Genomic DNA, 15,773 nt, shown 5'->3' on the forward strand with positions numbered 1-15,773 from the left:
TACGCATGTCTTGATTTGTGGTCAATGATCCTATTATTCAAATACTCTGAACTAACCCTTATTCTCCTGAGAGATTCTAGACCCAGTCCATTGTTATGCCCTATTTCATGTCCACGTATGTTAATCGTCGATTTCAAGAATTTCACAAGCCACTTAATTTGAGATCCCTTGTCCCTGTTTTCCAGATTAACTTGAATAACTTGGCCAATACAGAACATAAACGCCGCAGACAGAATTAAAATTCAAAACCTCGGTACACCGACTGCTGTTCGTGCGGTGAGGGACCTGAGACGGTATAAAGCACGAGACGCATCACTGTTTTCGTTTGAGTGTTCACAGCTGGTTCTATGAATGGGCCGTATTGTGCTTTGTTCCTCCATGTAGTTGGTTACTACAATGAACGTTTTCTGAGTTCTGGTGGTTTAGTAAAGTGGGGCTCAGAGCCCAAGTCTGAACTGGAGAAGTCCGTGTCCAGACTGCTAGTTATTCGCAGCTTTGGGTTTTTGACCACGCAGGCAACACTGGAACGGAAGGGGGCTGGCCGTTGGCCGTGGGGGGACGAAAAGGTATGTTTTTGTCAAGAAAGGTGCAGCGGGCTGCAGGCAATCAAACGAGCGTACGCAGACATATGGCAAACTCATGCTACGGAGTGAAGAAAGTGTTTGACATTTTGGAAATGTGAAGGTCTTGATACTTAAACATCTGGCTTGGCAGCTGTGTGAATGCAGCGCCACATTGGAATTTAAACTTAAACTCTGGTGACCGGATTTCTCATCAAGAATGCTCCGTTGAAGGAGGGGGTTTAGACTAAGTTTGACTTTCTTAAATTATCTGCGGGTTTACCTCAAGGCTGGCTGTGGACTCCACGTGCAGCATACCGCCACCGCACCTTGGAGCACCGGAGTACACACAGGGGCGCGCGCCTTCATCAGCGGAGCCGCGTGCCTGGGCGGTGGCGGCGGGAACTATGCTGACGCTCACCTTCACCTGCCGTGTGCTGCTCATCTTCTTCCTCTCAGAGACGGTTCAAACCGACAAATCTCCGGTAGGTTCTTATTGACATGGTCTGTAGGCTATTCTGAAAATTGTCTACATATTGGCCTTTTACACCTGGACAATAGCCTACTGAGGTTTAGGCTGACCTTGCCGTATTAGCCTACTTTGGCAGTAGTAGCCCATTGAAAGACACATCTCCTTACTACGAATTTTAGATTAGAGAGAACAATAAACCGCCTTTAGACTTGTGTTCAGGTGTTCCTTCAAAAAAGCGGTTGTTTTTTGCGGTTGTGATTGAACAGTTCACTAAGTGCAAGTCCCCTTAACCTATTCCACAGAGAGAAACTATATCGTCTGGAATACACCAACACGAGCCAGCAACGCAGGGCATAAACCGCCGCTGAGCAAATATTGAACCTGCAATCATTTTTCTTACACGCGAGGGAAAAGTGACAAGTGTGTGCGCGTGTGGGGCTATGTGTAAAAGAGAGGTTGTTGAAGTGTGTGAGAGCCAAACCTAAACCAGATCCAGGAGAGCACCTTCTTTGCATGTCGGCGCCAAGCCGTGTGTTTGTTTGTGTGGTCTGTGGCTGTATGTTTGTTTGCTCGTGTGGCTATGCCCGGACAGAACACACACACAAACACACCCGTCGTTTCTCCTCAGACACGAAGATGAATGGTAAAGCTAGAATTCACAAGCGACCGATTCACCCTCTCTCCTTACGCTATACGTGACGCCAGAGGGGGGGGGGGTCTGTACATAGAAATTACCAATACGTTCCGCAGGATTTTGGGCTGTTCACCGCCAAAATATATTTCATCACCCCCCCCCCCCTCTATATGCCACTCTCCTGAGAAATATTTATATTTTCATTTGCATTTATGAAATCAGTCAATCTAGCAGAGTGTCGCCTACACTGACACCTTGTGTGTTGCTCCCAACACTTTTGCCAATGGCAACACTGGTCACTTTGTAACATGGCACCTGAACAGCTAGTGTACATTTTGCACCTGGTAAAACCACACACACACACACACACACACACACACACACACACACACACACACTGCCTTTCTCTCCTACCCTATCCTCTCCTCCTCTCTTTCCCACAACCCTCCCCTTCCAGAAACAATCTCTGTTATGAAGTTATACCAGTTTTACCCCCAATCAATCATGTCTGCTACACCACATGTTTCTGCACCAGTCTGCTGTACATAATAACACATTCATTTAGCAGACGCTTTCATCCGTAGCGATGTACAGGGGTTGGATTCGAACCTGCGACCCGTGCTTATGTTTACGCGTTGTGGTGATTGATGTGTGTGCCTGCCACCACTCAAACAGAGATCTCTTTCAGCGGTCAGTTCTTTCCCCCTCTGAAAGTGGGCTGTTTTTCTGTTCTTCTCTGCTACATGTGAGCTATGTAAACAGTGTCTGACATAGACAGACATGATGAGACAGACAGACAGGATGAGGGGATGAGACAGACAGACAGGATGAGAGACAGACAGACAGACAGGATGAGGGGATGAGACAGACAGACAGACAGACAGACAGACAGGATGAGGGGATGAGACAGACAGACAGACAGGATGAGGGGATGAGACAGACAGACAGGATGAGGGGATGAGACAGACAGACAGACAGACAGGATGAGGGGATGAGACAGACAGACAGACAGACAGACAGACAGACAGACAGACAGACAGGATGAGGGGATGAGACAGACAGACAGGATGAGGGGATGAGACAGACAGACAGACAGACAGGATGAGGGGATGAGACAGACAGGATGAGGGGATGAGACAGACAGACAGACAGACAGGATGAGGGGATGAGACAGACAGACAGACAGACAGGATGAGGGGATGAGACAGACAGACAGACAGACAGGATGAGGGGATGAGACAGACAGACAGACAGGATGAGGGGATGAGACAGACAGACAGACAGGATGAGGGGATGAGACAGACAGACAGACAGGATGAGGGGATGAGACAGACAGACAGACAGACAGACAGGATGTGGGGATGAGACAGACAGACAGACAGGATGAGGGGATGAGGGTTAAAGATTGCCTCCAGAGGATGTTTAGGGAAGAGCCATGGGGAAAACGTGTACGTGATGGGGTGTGTGAATGTATGTTTCAGTGTTTGTGTGATCGGTTGTGTGAGTGTGATCGTATGTGTGCATGTGTAGAAGAGATTAAGAGGAAATTGTGCTCGCGTGTGTCAGGCTCAAATTATGTTTACTTTAGCGGTGTGTGTGTGATACAGAGCTTAGTGAGATATATGGTACCTGCCATGGGTTAGTCATTTGGACCTCAGCTCAAAGCCTGTACCTCTTCAGCCTGTACCTCTTCAGCCTGTACCTCTTCAGCCTGTACCTCTTCAGCCTGTACCTCTTCAGCCTGTACCTCTTCAGAGGAGAAGCTGGAGGGGGGATGGAGGGAGGAAGAGAGGCTGGAGGGGGGATGGAGGGAGGAAGAGAGGCTGGAGGGGGGATGGAGGGAGGAAGAGAGGCTGGAGGGGGGATGGAGGGAGGAAGAGAGGCTGGAGGGGGGGTGGAGGGAGGAAGAGAGACTGGAGGGGGGATGGAGGGAGGAAGAGAGGCTGGAGGGGGGATGGAGGGAGGAAAAGAGACTGGAGGGGGGATGGAGGGAGGAAGAGAGGCTGGAGGGGGGGTGGAGGGAGAAAGAGAGGCTGGAGGGGGGATGGAGGGAGGAAGAGAGGCTGGGGGGGGGATGGAGGGAGAAAGAGAGGCTGGAGGGGGGGTGGAGGGAGGAAGAGAGGCTGGAGGGGGGGTGGAGGGAGGAAGAGAGGCTGGAGGGGGGGTGGAGGGAGGAAGAGAGGCTGGAGGGGGGGTGGAGGGAGGAAGAGAGGCTGGAGGGGGGGTGGAGGGAGGAAGAGAGGCTGGAGGGGGGGTGGAGGGAGGAAGAGAGGCTGGAGGGGGGATGGAGGGAGGAAGAGAGGTTGGAGGGGGGATGGAGGGAGGAAGAGAGGCTGGAAAGAGCCCTGTCTGGCACCATCTCCTCAATTAGCAGTGTTTATTTGCAGAGCAGTTAGAGGAACCACACTCACAGGACCAGCAGGTGAAGGCCAAGATACACACACTCTCTATATACACACACACACACACACACACAAACTCTCCAGAGAGCATGCTTGCATGCAGACTCATACACACACTCATGCTCACTGAATCCTCGTTTCCCTCTTTAAATGCTCAAATATTTTAGCTGTGGGTGGGTTGGCTGAAAAATCTATCCCCTACTCTCTCTCGCTCTCTCTTGCCCTCTCTCGCTCCCTTTCTCTCTCCTCCCCCTCTTTCTCCCTCTCCCTCTTAGTTTTTCCTAACCCGACACGAAAGCTGTTCCCCTGCCAGACTGCCAGCCATTCACAACTAGCCAAAGCACCAACAAACACCTCCTCCCCCTCTTCCCTCCCCCCCCCCCCTCCTCCCCCCCCCCCCCCTCCCTGTGTTTCATCCAGACGTTCCTCATCACAGAGAACAGGTGGCCTCGGGGCTGTGTGTTGGACTGCCACCAGGGGCGCCCTCGAGCCGTGTGCGGCAGCAACGGCCGCCTGTACAAGTCTCTGTGTTCCTTCCAGAGGGCTCGCTGCATCAACCCCCAGCTCCGCAGCGTGCCCAGGGCCCAGTGTGCAGGTGGGGAGCCTCTCTCTCATCCGGCTGACACGGCCCAGAGGGCTTCACATGTTTGGCTTGGTTGTTTATAGTTTAGGTTGAGTTCTGTTGCCTGGTTACAAACAGGCTGGTTTGAGATATGTTGTGTAGATTAATGCAAAAGTCTGGTTTTAGGTCTCTGGCCTGTTTATGTGCAATCTGTTTTCAGGTCAAATGTTTAGTTGTTTTGTGTTGTGTTATTTTAGTGTGTGAGTCTAGTTTCAGATCTGTTTCTGACTACACACAGTCTAGTTTCAGATCCATGATTTTGTTAAAATCTTCCATTGCTGGAGCCAGAGGAGGACAGTGATGAGTATAACAGTAGCTGGTAACATAATGAGTATAACAGTAGCTGGTAACATAATGAGTATAACAGTAGCTGGTAACATAATGAGTATAACAGTAACTGGTAACATAACGAGTATAACAGTAACTGGTCACATAATGAGTATAACAGTAACTGGTCACATAATGAGTATAACAGTAGCTGGTCACATAATGAGTATAACAGTAGCTGGTAACATAATGAGTATAACAGTAGCTGGTAACATAATGAGTATAACAGTAACTGGTAACATAACGAGTATAACAGTAACTGGTCACATAATGAGAATAACAGTAACTGGTCACATAATGAGTATAACAGTAACTGGTCACATAATGAGTATAACAGTAGCTGGTAACATAATGAGTATAACAGTAGCTGGTAACATAATGAGTATAACAGTAACTGGTAACATAACGAGTATAACAGTAACTGGTCACATAATGAGAATAACAGTAACTGGTCACATAATGAGTATAACAGTAACTGGTCACATAATGAGTATAACAGTAGCTGGTAACATAATGAGTATAACAGTAGCTGGTAACAGGACATGGTGCTGCTCTTCCTTGCCCTCCAGACCCTGGCCGCTCCAGGTGTCAGATGGCTCGCTCTCTTGCCATGCAGTCCAGCCTCCACACACACACGGTGGCCATCTTTGTCCCAGAATGCACTGCAGACGGAAGCTTCCAGCAGGTAGGTTTTGTATCCAGCCCCTCCCCTTTTTTTTCTTGAGTTATTGGTGCAGAAAGCATTATCATCACTTGGATTCCACCCCGACATGACCCAACAACCCACGATAGTAAATAACCTGATTTAGGCAAAACCTTTCAATACAACCCTATAAGTCCAAGCTCCCTCCTCACTGACTATGATGCAGTTGCAGGCTTTGTAGCATGTAAAGGTTTGAGACTGTTCGATTTGACTGCCTTTTCCTTCCCACGGTCCCCAGGTGCAGTGTCACAACCAGACAGGCTACTGCTGGTGCTCCACCCAGGACGGGAAGCCTGTCAGTGGGACCTCAGTCCTCAACATCAGCCCCAACTGCACAGGTTCAGGCATCATCACTAACAACCTCTTATCTGGCCCCACCAAACAGTTTAGCTTAGCCGTAGCTAGCATCTGGACACCTACAGTAACTCGCCACTGAGACGCTGTGTAACTGCCTGCGTTGTTGCAACTGGAAGCTATATGCTCGCATCTTCAGCTTGACTCTTTCCTTGTGTGTGTGTGTGTGTGTGTGTGTGTGAACGTGTGTGTGTGTGCGCGTGTTATTTTGCAGGTCATTTCTCAGACATGGTTAAGGAAATGGATCTGGAATCAGGCCCAAACAGAGGTCAGAGTGAAAAAATAAATAACAAATGTACACAAAGACTAGTACAGTACACACCACACACTGCAAGGTACAGTACACACCACACACTGCAAGGTACAGTACACACCACACACTGCAAGGTACAGTACACACTGCAAGGTACAGTACACACTGCAAGGTACAGTACACACCACACACTGCAAGGTACAGTACACACTGCAAGGTACAGTACACACCACACACTGCAAGGTACAGTACACACCACACACTGCAAGGTACAGTACACACTGCAAGGTACAGTACACACCACACACTGCAAGGTACAGTACACACTGCAAGGTACAGTACACACCACACACTGCAAGGTACAGTACACACTGCAAGGTACAGTACACACCACACACTGCAAGGTACAGTACACACCACACACTGCAAGGTACAGTACACACCACACACTGCAAGGTACAGTACACACTGCAAGGTACAGTACACACCACACACTGCAAGGTACAGTACACACTGCAAGGTACAGTACACACCACACACTGCAAGGTACAGTACACACTGCAAGGTACAGTACACACCACACACTGCAAGGTACAGTACACACTGCAAGGTACAGTACACACCACACACTGCAAGGTACAGTACACACTGCAAGGTACAGTACACACCACACACTGCAAGGTACAGTACACACCACACACTGCAAGGTACAGTACACACCACACACTGCTTAATCTGTGTGCGTGTGCGTGTGTGTGTGTGTGTGTGTGTGTATACACAGATGGTGGTGGGCCACAGGCAACCTTAGACCGTGGGAGACCTCTGTCTGCAGGTAACACACACACACAGGTGTCTACCACAGCATTCCTGCATGACGTTAGATCAGGCTCTGGTCTTAGCACTGTTCACCATCTGTCTTGCTGTTTACATGTTGTATTTCACCCTATGAATGTAAATCAGTTGCTTATTTATACATGCAGTATCTACATTTGCATTTCACATTTATATTTAATTATTCATAGATTTTTTTTAAATGTATTGCTCTGTCATATCATCTCTAGGTGCAAGAAAGATGTTGTGTAAATCAAAGTTATTAGTGTTGTTATTGTTAGATAAACCAAGTTTATCATTTCCACGGTAACGACCCTTGACCTCTTGAACAGAGATCACCGTGCCTCCCTTCTGGGTGACCATCCAGCTGAACTCTGACCCCCGAGGGAACCGCTCTGTGAGACGACCAACAGGTCAGGTCTAAGACGCCTCCATCTGTAGACTGCTAAGATCTACCTGCTCTGAGGGTATAAATATCCTGTATGCATGTGGGTGTGTGTCTGCACCTGTGTGAATGGCTCTCTTTCTGTCTGTCTTAATGTCTGTCTGTCTGTGTGTGTGTGTGTCTCTTTCTGTCTGTCTTAATGTCTGTCTCTCTCTCTGTGTGTGTGTCTCTTTCTGTCTGTCTGTCTGTGTGTGTGTCTCTGTGTGTGTGTGTGCAGACAGCCCCCAGTCGTGTGAGCGTGAGCGAGCCTTGCTGCTCTCTGAGGTCCGACCTGTCTGGCAGGAGGAGCGCTTTGTCCCAGAATGCAGTGCGGACGGCCGCTACAGCCCCATCCAGTGCCACGTTGCCACGGGATACTGCTGGTGTGTCAGGGTGGATACAGGCCGACCGCTACCTGGGACCTCCACCAGGTGAGGTGTATCTCCTCTAGGTGAGGTGTATCTCCACCAGGTGAGGTGTATCTACCTGTGGAAGGTCATGTGAGGGTTCAGGTTGGTTATAGGTGCTAATCTGTGGACATCTGTGAAGCCCAGTGCGACCCATTGATTCAATTTTAAGTCATATCCTGTTGGACCAAGGCACTTTGATGTCATATCCTGTTGGACCAGGGCAGTTTGATGTCATATCCTGTTGGACCAGGGCAGTTTGATTTCATATCCTGTTGGACCAGGGCAGTTTGATGTCATATCCTGTTGGACCAGGGCAGTTTGAGGCTCTGTGTCTCTGTGAAATTGGAAAGTTGCTGGTTCAGATCCCTACTCTGCTGCAGTGTCAGGCCCCTCTGTTGGGTCGTGAAAGCAAAGTAGAAACTAGTTTTGTCCCTCCTCAGGAACCGTATGCCAGACTGCAGTCCAGAGGAGTCCCATACCAGACAATCAGAGAGAAGCTACACTGACAGACCTCTCCCAGGTGAGTCTACCTTACTTACTGGACTACCTCTGCTTTGCCTTCACTAACTCTGCTTTGCCTTCACTAACTCTCTCTTTCACTGGACTCCATTTCCCAGGCTGCCCTGGGGCACGTAAGAAGGAGTTCCTGCAGAGCCTCATCAGAGCCCTCCAACTGGAAGCAGAGCATGCTGGGAAACTGAGTCCTGATAGGTCAGTGTTTCCAGATCATGTTTCTGGTCAATTCAGAGCGTTAATTGTGTTGAATAGCAATTTGCAGTTTTCTCGTCAAAACGTTTACCAACTGTAGATTTTGGGTGAAATTCCCCTTTAAGTGTGTCTCTGCTGCACCCCTCCACATCTAATACTCTCTTTCTCTTCACTTCCTTCCATCGCTGCATAAAAATGGCATTAATAAGATATTCAGTCTTTATCACTCTGTGTCTTTCTGTATCTCCTCCATCTGTTCTCTCAGCTCATATCTAATCGCATTGCATCTTCACCCTCGCTCTGTTCTCCATTGCCCATCTGGGATTCATTCTCTCTCTCTCTCTCTCTCTCTCTCTCTCTCTCTCTCTCTCTCTCTCTCTCTCTCTCTCTCTCTCTGTCTCTCTCTCTCTCTCTCTCTCTCTCTATCTCTCTATCTCTCTCTCTCTCTGTCCTCTCTCCCCCCTCAGTTTCTCAGACAGGTGCTTTCCCAGAGCGCCGTGTTAATGATGGAAGAAATGGGAAATCAATTTTCACACACAACCTCATTTTCTAAACATCCAACTTTTCTCTCAAACCAACATTTTTTTTTTATCTGATAACTTGTCCTTTTTATTCATGAACTTCATTCTTGTTTATGTTTGACACAGAATGGAGTTTTACTCTCAACAAGTCTGATAGGGAGTATTTTTTTTCCTGAGATGGAAATATATTGCTTGTGTGAAATGAGACCCATCCAGCCTTTAGAGCTTATGAATCTAGATTCCTGGATCTGTCAGGTGGAGAGGTTTCTGAACAGCACAGACTGCAGACTTACACTGCACCATCCAGCCCTCACCAAACAACCGCCTGTTGTTTTTCTTATTATATATGGATTAAAGTTGTTGTGATTTGACCTTTTGCAGGATTGACAAAATAAACAGCCAAAGCTCTGATCTAAAAGTGTTTTTTAATTATTTGTTATTATTTTTCCTTTTTCCACCAGACTAACAGACACCGACCAATCAAACGCCTCTTCCCCCTCCTCTGCCCCGCCCCCCTCCTCTGCCCCGCCTCCCTCCTCTGCCCCGCCCCAGGAAGCTGCCGATTGGCCGTCCTCAGGCTCAGACGGGTCTGTGGGCGGAGCTCTGCGCTGGCATTTCGTCCGATTGGACGTGGACGGCAGCGGGGTGCTGAGTGAACGCGAGGCCCGCCCCCTGCGCCTCTTCCTCCGGCGCCGCCTCAAACCTCGCCGCTGCGCCAAGAAGTTCTCCCAGTACTGCGACCGCAACAGCGACCGGGGGCTGAGTCTGGCCGAGATCACTGCCTGTCTGGGGGTGTGAGGGCGGGAGGGGGTGAGGAAGAGAGCTAAAAGGAAGGAGGAGGGGTGGAGAAGGGGGAAGGATGGAGAAGGCTGGAGAACAAGATGGAGGGGTGGGGTAATGGTGAGGAGGAGGATGGATCTCTCTCCCTCTGCCCTGCTGTGAAGTGCAGCCTGAAGGAGAAGCAGCAGCTCTCTACAGATGACTGTGTGTTTTGAAGATGACACGAGGGGGAAGGTTAAGTCAATTATTATGTTTGAACCGAAGGAGAGAGAGTGAGGGAGCTGGCAGTCCCAGCTCTGCGTCGTGTTCATGGACCTTTCTGGAACACTCTCCAGAAACTGACTGGCTCCCCTGTCAGACCAACCTCCCTCAGACCACAACCGTGTCAGCACAAATCTGTCTGCACTCCTTGATCCGTTCATCCCTCTCCTTCTTACTCCCTCCCTCCCTCCCCCCTCCCTCCCTCCCTCCCTCCCTCCCTCCCTCCCTCCCTCCCTCCCCCCTCCCTCCCTCCCTCCCTCCCTCCCTCCCTCCCTCCCTCCCTCCCTCCCTCCCTCCCTCCCTCCCTCCCTCCCTCCCTCCCTCCCCCCTCCTCTCTCTTCCTCTCTCCTGTCTGGCCCAGAACACAGATCTTACAGCTCAGCTGTGTGTTATTTTGGCTGGTACTGAGCATGCATGTGTGTTCATGAATGTGCGAGTGTGTTTATGTTTGTGTGGGTGTGCGTGTGTTCATGTTTGTACGTGTGCATGTGTGTGTGTTAGCAGATACTTGTCCTCCCCTGGACCCGAACATCCTGCTGACAGTAAAAGAGACAGACCATAATTACACCAGCTCACACCATGAGTCCCCTTCACAGGAACACAGCTAGCACCACAGCATTCACACACTCACACACACACACACACACTCACTCTCTTTCACACACACACAGACACACACGCACACACACACACACACACACACACACACACACACACACACACACACACACACATACTAACGAGATCCTATTTTCCACCCCCTTTCCTGCCCTCCCTTTCCTCATATATCTCTCTCCCTCTGATACATATCTACCCCTCTCTCCATCACTCCCCTCTCTCCCTCCTCCTCTCACCCCCCTCTCCCCATCTCTCTCCCCCATGTCTTGCTCTGTCTCTCCTCCAGGTAGGAGGGGGAACCCCCCCCCTCTCTCCCAGTGGAACCCCCCCCCCTCTCCCAGTGGAACGCCCCCCTCTCCCTCTCCCAGTGGAACCCCCCTCTCTCCCTCTCCCAGTGGAACCCCCCTCTCTCCCAGTGGAACCCCCCCCCTCTCCCTCTCCCAGTGGAACCCCCCTCTCTCCCAGTGGAACCTCCCTCTCTCCCAGTGGAACCCCCCTCTCTCCCAGTGGAACCCCCTCTCCCATGTCCTCCTGTCCAGACTACCAGCAGGCAGTCCTTGGCTGCAGCTTCTCTACAGAACACACATCTCCCTGAGTCTTCAGCGTCATCAGACCTGGTCAGTTTCACCCGCCCTCACACCATCTCTGCTGCAGGGAGCTTGGTTTCCAAGGGTCCGTGACCTCGTTACCACAGGGATTCAATATTGACAATTTAGTTTTACCGTCTCAGCCTCTGTGTAATCTATGGTTCCTTCCTGCCTGTGTATCAATCGTCATATTGATAACCCAATACTGGTCTGGCTGGAGGATGGGATTAGCGATGACTCGTCAATAAACGATGTGAAGATTTCTTCTTCTGTGGAAAGTCTCGTGTCCTGTGTTCTTCTTCTCTGGTGTCTCGACAGACTCTAACCCCCCGCCCACCCCCTACAAACAAACAGGCTGCAAAACGACACAACTCGTAAGAAAAAATGACAACAAAACGGACGATCTCACAAAGTGGCAATTTCCCAGAATGCTGAGGGCCTTGGCCTGGTCATCAGTGAAGCCAAATTGGATTCGGTCGGGCTAAAATAGACGATCATGATTCCCCACAACAGAGGAACCCCCCCTCCCCCTCCTTCCAGGCAGGCCAGTTGGCAGGTGCTCAGAACAGCCTCTCCTGTTTTTCTTTTTCAATATGTTTTTTTTCTTTCTTTTTTCGTCTTTTGTTAAATCTGGTGAGAGAGACAGGAAGGGTGGGAGAGGGAGGGTGGGAGAGGGAGGGAGGGAGAGGGAGGGTGGGAGAGGGAGGGTGGGAGAGGGAGGGAGGGAGAGGGAGGGTGGGAGAGGGAGGGTGGGAGAGGGAGGGAGGTAGAGGGAGGGTGGGAGAGAGAGGGAGGGAGAGGAAGGGAGGGAGAGGGAGGGTGGGAGAGGGAGGGTGGGAGAGGGAGGGAGGTAGAGGGAGGGTGGGAGAGAGAGGGAGGGAGAGGAAGGGTGGGATAGGGAGGGTGGGATAGGGAGGGAGGTAGAGGGAGGTATAGGGAGGGTGGGAGAGGGAGGGAGGTAGAGGGAGGGTGGGAGAGGGAGGGTGGGAGAGGGAGGGAGGTAGAGGGAGGGTGGTATAGGGAGGGTGGGAGAGGGAGGGAGGTAGAGGGAGGGTGGGAGAGGGAGGGAGGTAGAGGGAGGGTGGGAGAGGGAGGGAGGTAGAGGGAGGGTGGGAGAGGGAGGGAGGTAGAGGGAGGGAGAGGGAGGGTGGGATAGGGAGGGAGGTATAGGGAGGGTGGGAGAGGGAGGGAGGTAGAGGGAGAGTGGGAGAGGGAGGGTGGAATAGGGAGGGAGGTAGAGGGAGGGTGGGAGGGAGAGGGAGGGAGGTAGAGGGAGGGTGGGAGAGGGAGGGTGGGAGAGGGAGGTAGAGGGAGGGAGGTATAGGGAGGGTGGGAGAGGGAGGGAGGTAGAGGGAGGGAGGTAGAGGGAGGGTGGGAGAGGGAGGGTGGGAGAGGGAGAGAGACGTGCAGGAAATGGCCCGAGACAGAATCGAACCCAGGAACCTGTGTGATGACCTCAGCCTTAATGGTACACTCTCTAGAGAAGCTTCAAAGTCAGTTTGTAGGAGAGTTGTTTGTTAACGTGTGTGTAAAGTGTCAAGGTCAGGTCGTTGGATAGGGGGTGCTGGAACATGTCTCACCAGCAGGGGGAGCAGTGTCCTAGGAAGACCTGCCCATTTGACCTGCCCATGTGACCTGCCCATGTGACCTGCCCATGTGACCTGCCCATGTGACCTGCCCATGTGTTGGCCTTCTGCAGACCCCTCTCTAGTCCAGACCATTAACCAGGTCACTCATGATGATGAAGTGTGTGTTTGAGAGAGAGTGAGGGTGTGCGTGAGAGAGTTGGAGAACCAGAGAGAGGTAATGAATTGATAAGGGGGTGGAGGTGTTCACATTCTCGCTGAGCCAGAAGGAACCTGTAAAAGTGATATTACTGGGTCACTGACACGTCAGAACACTGGGTCACTGACACGTCAGAAGACTGGGTCACTGACACGTCAGAACACTGGGTCACTGACACGTCAGAACACTGGGTCACTTAACACGTCAGAACACAATATCATGACCTCACACACCCTTTCTCAGCCCCCCCCCCCCCCCCCCCCAAGGAACCTCATACTCTCAGAGTTCATGATTACTGACCTGTCATATATGGGATCAATACTTCCCTCTTCACAACATCCTCTGCAGTACATTCAGCCTCAACAGAAATGATCATGTCAGCTTCAGTGAGTCATTATAATCAATAGACTTTCATTTTAATTGTAATTGTGGATCAATATGAGTCATAGTTATTATTATAGCATTTAGACAAGGCTCCTGTAACCTCCTTCATTGGCTCACGTTCTATCCTCTCCCTGTCCGCAGGGCCCCAGACGTTACATGCTAATTATAGCTGTAACAGTACATTAAGTCACATTTTAAGCGTGGAGAAAGTGCCTCCTCTCTTCCTAATGACTCCAGGTCTTGCCCTCATCCTCTCCTCTTGTCCTCCTATTCTCATCCCTCTCTCCCTCTCCATTAACCACCCTCCTCTCTGTTTGGCTTCCCCTCATCATCCCCCTCTCCTCAAAACATCCATCCAAATATCCACCCCTCTCTCACCCAAATCTCCACATCCATCCTCTCTCACCCAAATCTACATATTTTTTATCCCTCTGAATTTCTCCTTCCATCCCCCCCTCTCTCTCTCCCTCCCCCTCTCTTTCTCTGCATATCCCTCCCTCTCTCCCTCCCTCCTCCTTTCCTCTACCTAACCTCCCCAGGCTCCCTGTGGTCTTCGCTCCTCTGTGAGGGGGGAAGGGAGGGAGGGAGAGAGGGATGGAGGGAGGGAGGGAGAAATCCTCCAGATTCTCAATCCAACACGCCCCAACTCTCTCTATCTCTGAGCTTATCTCACCGTCCCTTCCTCAATATATCTCTCCCCTTTATCTTAGATCTCTCTCCTCTTATCTCATCTTCAGTAAAGGGTTCACTAAAAGGTAAAACGCTAAACAGTAGGGTAGATTTCCTTACCAACCTTCCCTGGCTCCAAGGGTCCAGACCCCAGGACCCAGGCGTTTCCCAGGCCCTGTCGCACAGGACCCAGACCCCAGGGTCCAGGTGCTCCCCGGGCCCTGCAGGGCACGCTGGCTCTGGGTGTCTCCTCTCACTCCGGTAGGGCGCGCTGGTGAAGTGAGGCTAGACTGCATCCCTTGGCTGAATCAGATTTAATTTAGATGAAGTACGGCGGGGAGGGGGGGTATGGGGGGAGGGGGGGGGGGGGGGAGTTGTGGCTGACTGCTGTTAGGTTGCATGGGATTGGCTGAGAGAACACAGACACACACAGATACACACACAGATACACCTATAGACACACAAAGGACAAAGCACAACACACATATACAAGGACACACTGACTCTGGAGCACATATACACACAGATGGAGAAACATGCTACTCAAGCACACCAACACGCACGCACACACCAATCTGTCCACTGCTGCGCTTTCCAACACCTCTCTTTCTGTGGAAATGTGATATGTGCTTGTTATATGGCCATCTTTAGCGGAGGAAGGGGAGAGGGCTGTCTGCCAGCGTGGTTTGACGGGGATCTCAGGCTGGAGCTGCAGGTGGAGAAATTCAACCACCGTCTCTTAAAAGATACTAAACATTTATACAGGGAAATATGGATTTATGTTTATATTCTTGACCGCAATCAAGATCAAACTGGTTGGGCCTAGCCTGTGCTGGCTGGTTTGGTCTGGTCTGGTCTGGTCTGGTTTGGTCTGGGCTGGTTTGGTCTGGGCTGGTCTGGTCTGGTTTGGTCTGGGCTGGTTTGGTCTGGGCTGGTCTGGTCTGGTCTGGCCTGGCCTGGCCTGGCCTGGCCTGGCTTGGGTTGGTCTGGGCTAGGCCAGGCTGGGCTGGTTGTGTTTCGATCTGCTGTGTCTCTGGCTGAGGATGGATGAGTGCTGCAGGAGCACTGTGATTGGCCAGCTCTGAGGATGGATGAGTGCTGCAGGAGCACTGTGATTGGCCAGCTCTGAGGATGGATGAGTGCTGCAGGAGCACTGTGATTGGCTAGCTCTGCAGAATGCTTGATGACCTCAGGGGCTCTGCTTCTCCACAGGAAGACTCCTTCACGTCCCTGTACACAGCTCTAACTGGATTCAACACACACACAAAGGACAGAAGACACACACAGGTCTTGGAAGACACACACACACTGGTAGGGGGGCAAATTGCAATCTCTTTACGGGGCCCAGAATTGTCAGTGGCCCCCTGTTTCTGGGTAAGACATGGAACCTGATCCCCCTGCTCTCTCTAGCCTACTGTGTTGATAAACCCTGTACCTGGTTGTGTGTTCGGAGTTTGCCACGTGCAAA

At 51.0% G+C, this 15,773-nt stretch overlaps 1 protein-coding gene across 1 annotated transcript; it reads left to right on the forward strand.

Moving 5' to 3' along the window:
* The first annotated feature begins 291 nt into the window (after positions 1-291).
* On the forward strand, positions 292-10,440 carry LOC146257906 (SPARC-related modular calcium-binding protein 1-like). Its single transcript, XM_084674687.1, has 12 exons — positions 292-566; positions 850-1,045; positions 4,489-4,663; positions 5,587-5,702; positions 5,959-6,058; positions 6,289-6,342; positions 7,109-7,159; positions 7,491-7,571; positions 7,821-8,013; positions 8,433-8,512; positions 8,610-8,703; positions 9,683-10,440. Exons 2-12 carry the CDS (start codon positions 968-970, stop codon positions 10,017-10,019), a joined length of 1,359 nt encoding a protein of 452 aa, XP_084530813.1. The 5' UTR covers positions 292-566; positions 850-967; the 3' UTR covers positions 10,020-10,440.
* Positions 10,441-15,773: the final 5,333 nt, after the last annotated feature.

Source organism: Hypomesus nipponensis, chromosome 15 (assembly GCF_054491055.1).
Source record: "Hypomesus nipponensis isolate SF chromosome 15, ASM5449105v1, whole genome shotgun sequence".
NCBI classification, from domain to species: Eukaryota; Metazoa; Chordata; class Actinopteri; order Osmeriformes; family Osmeridae; genus Hypomesus; species Hypomesus nipponensis.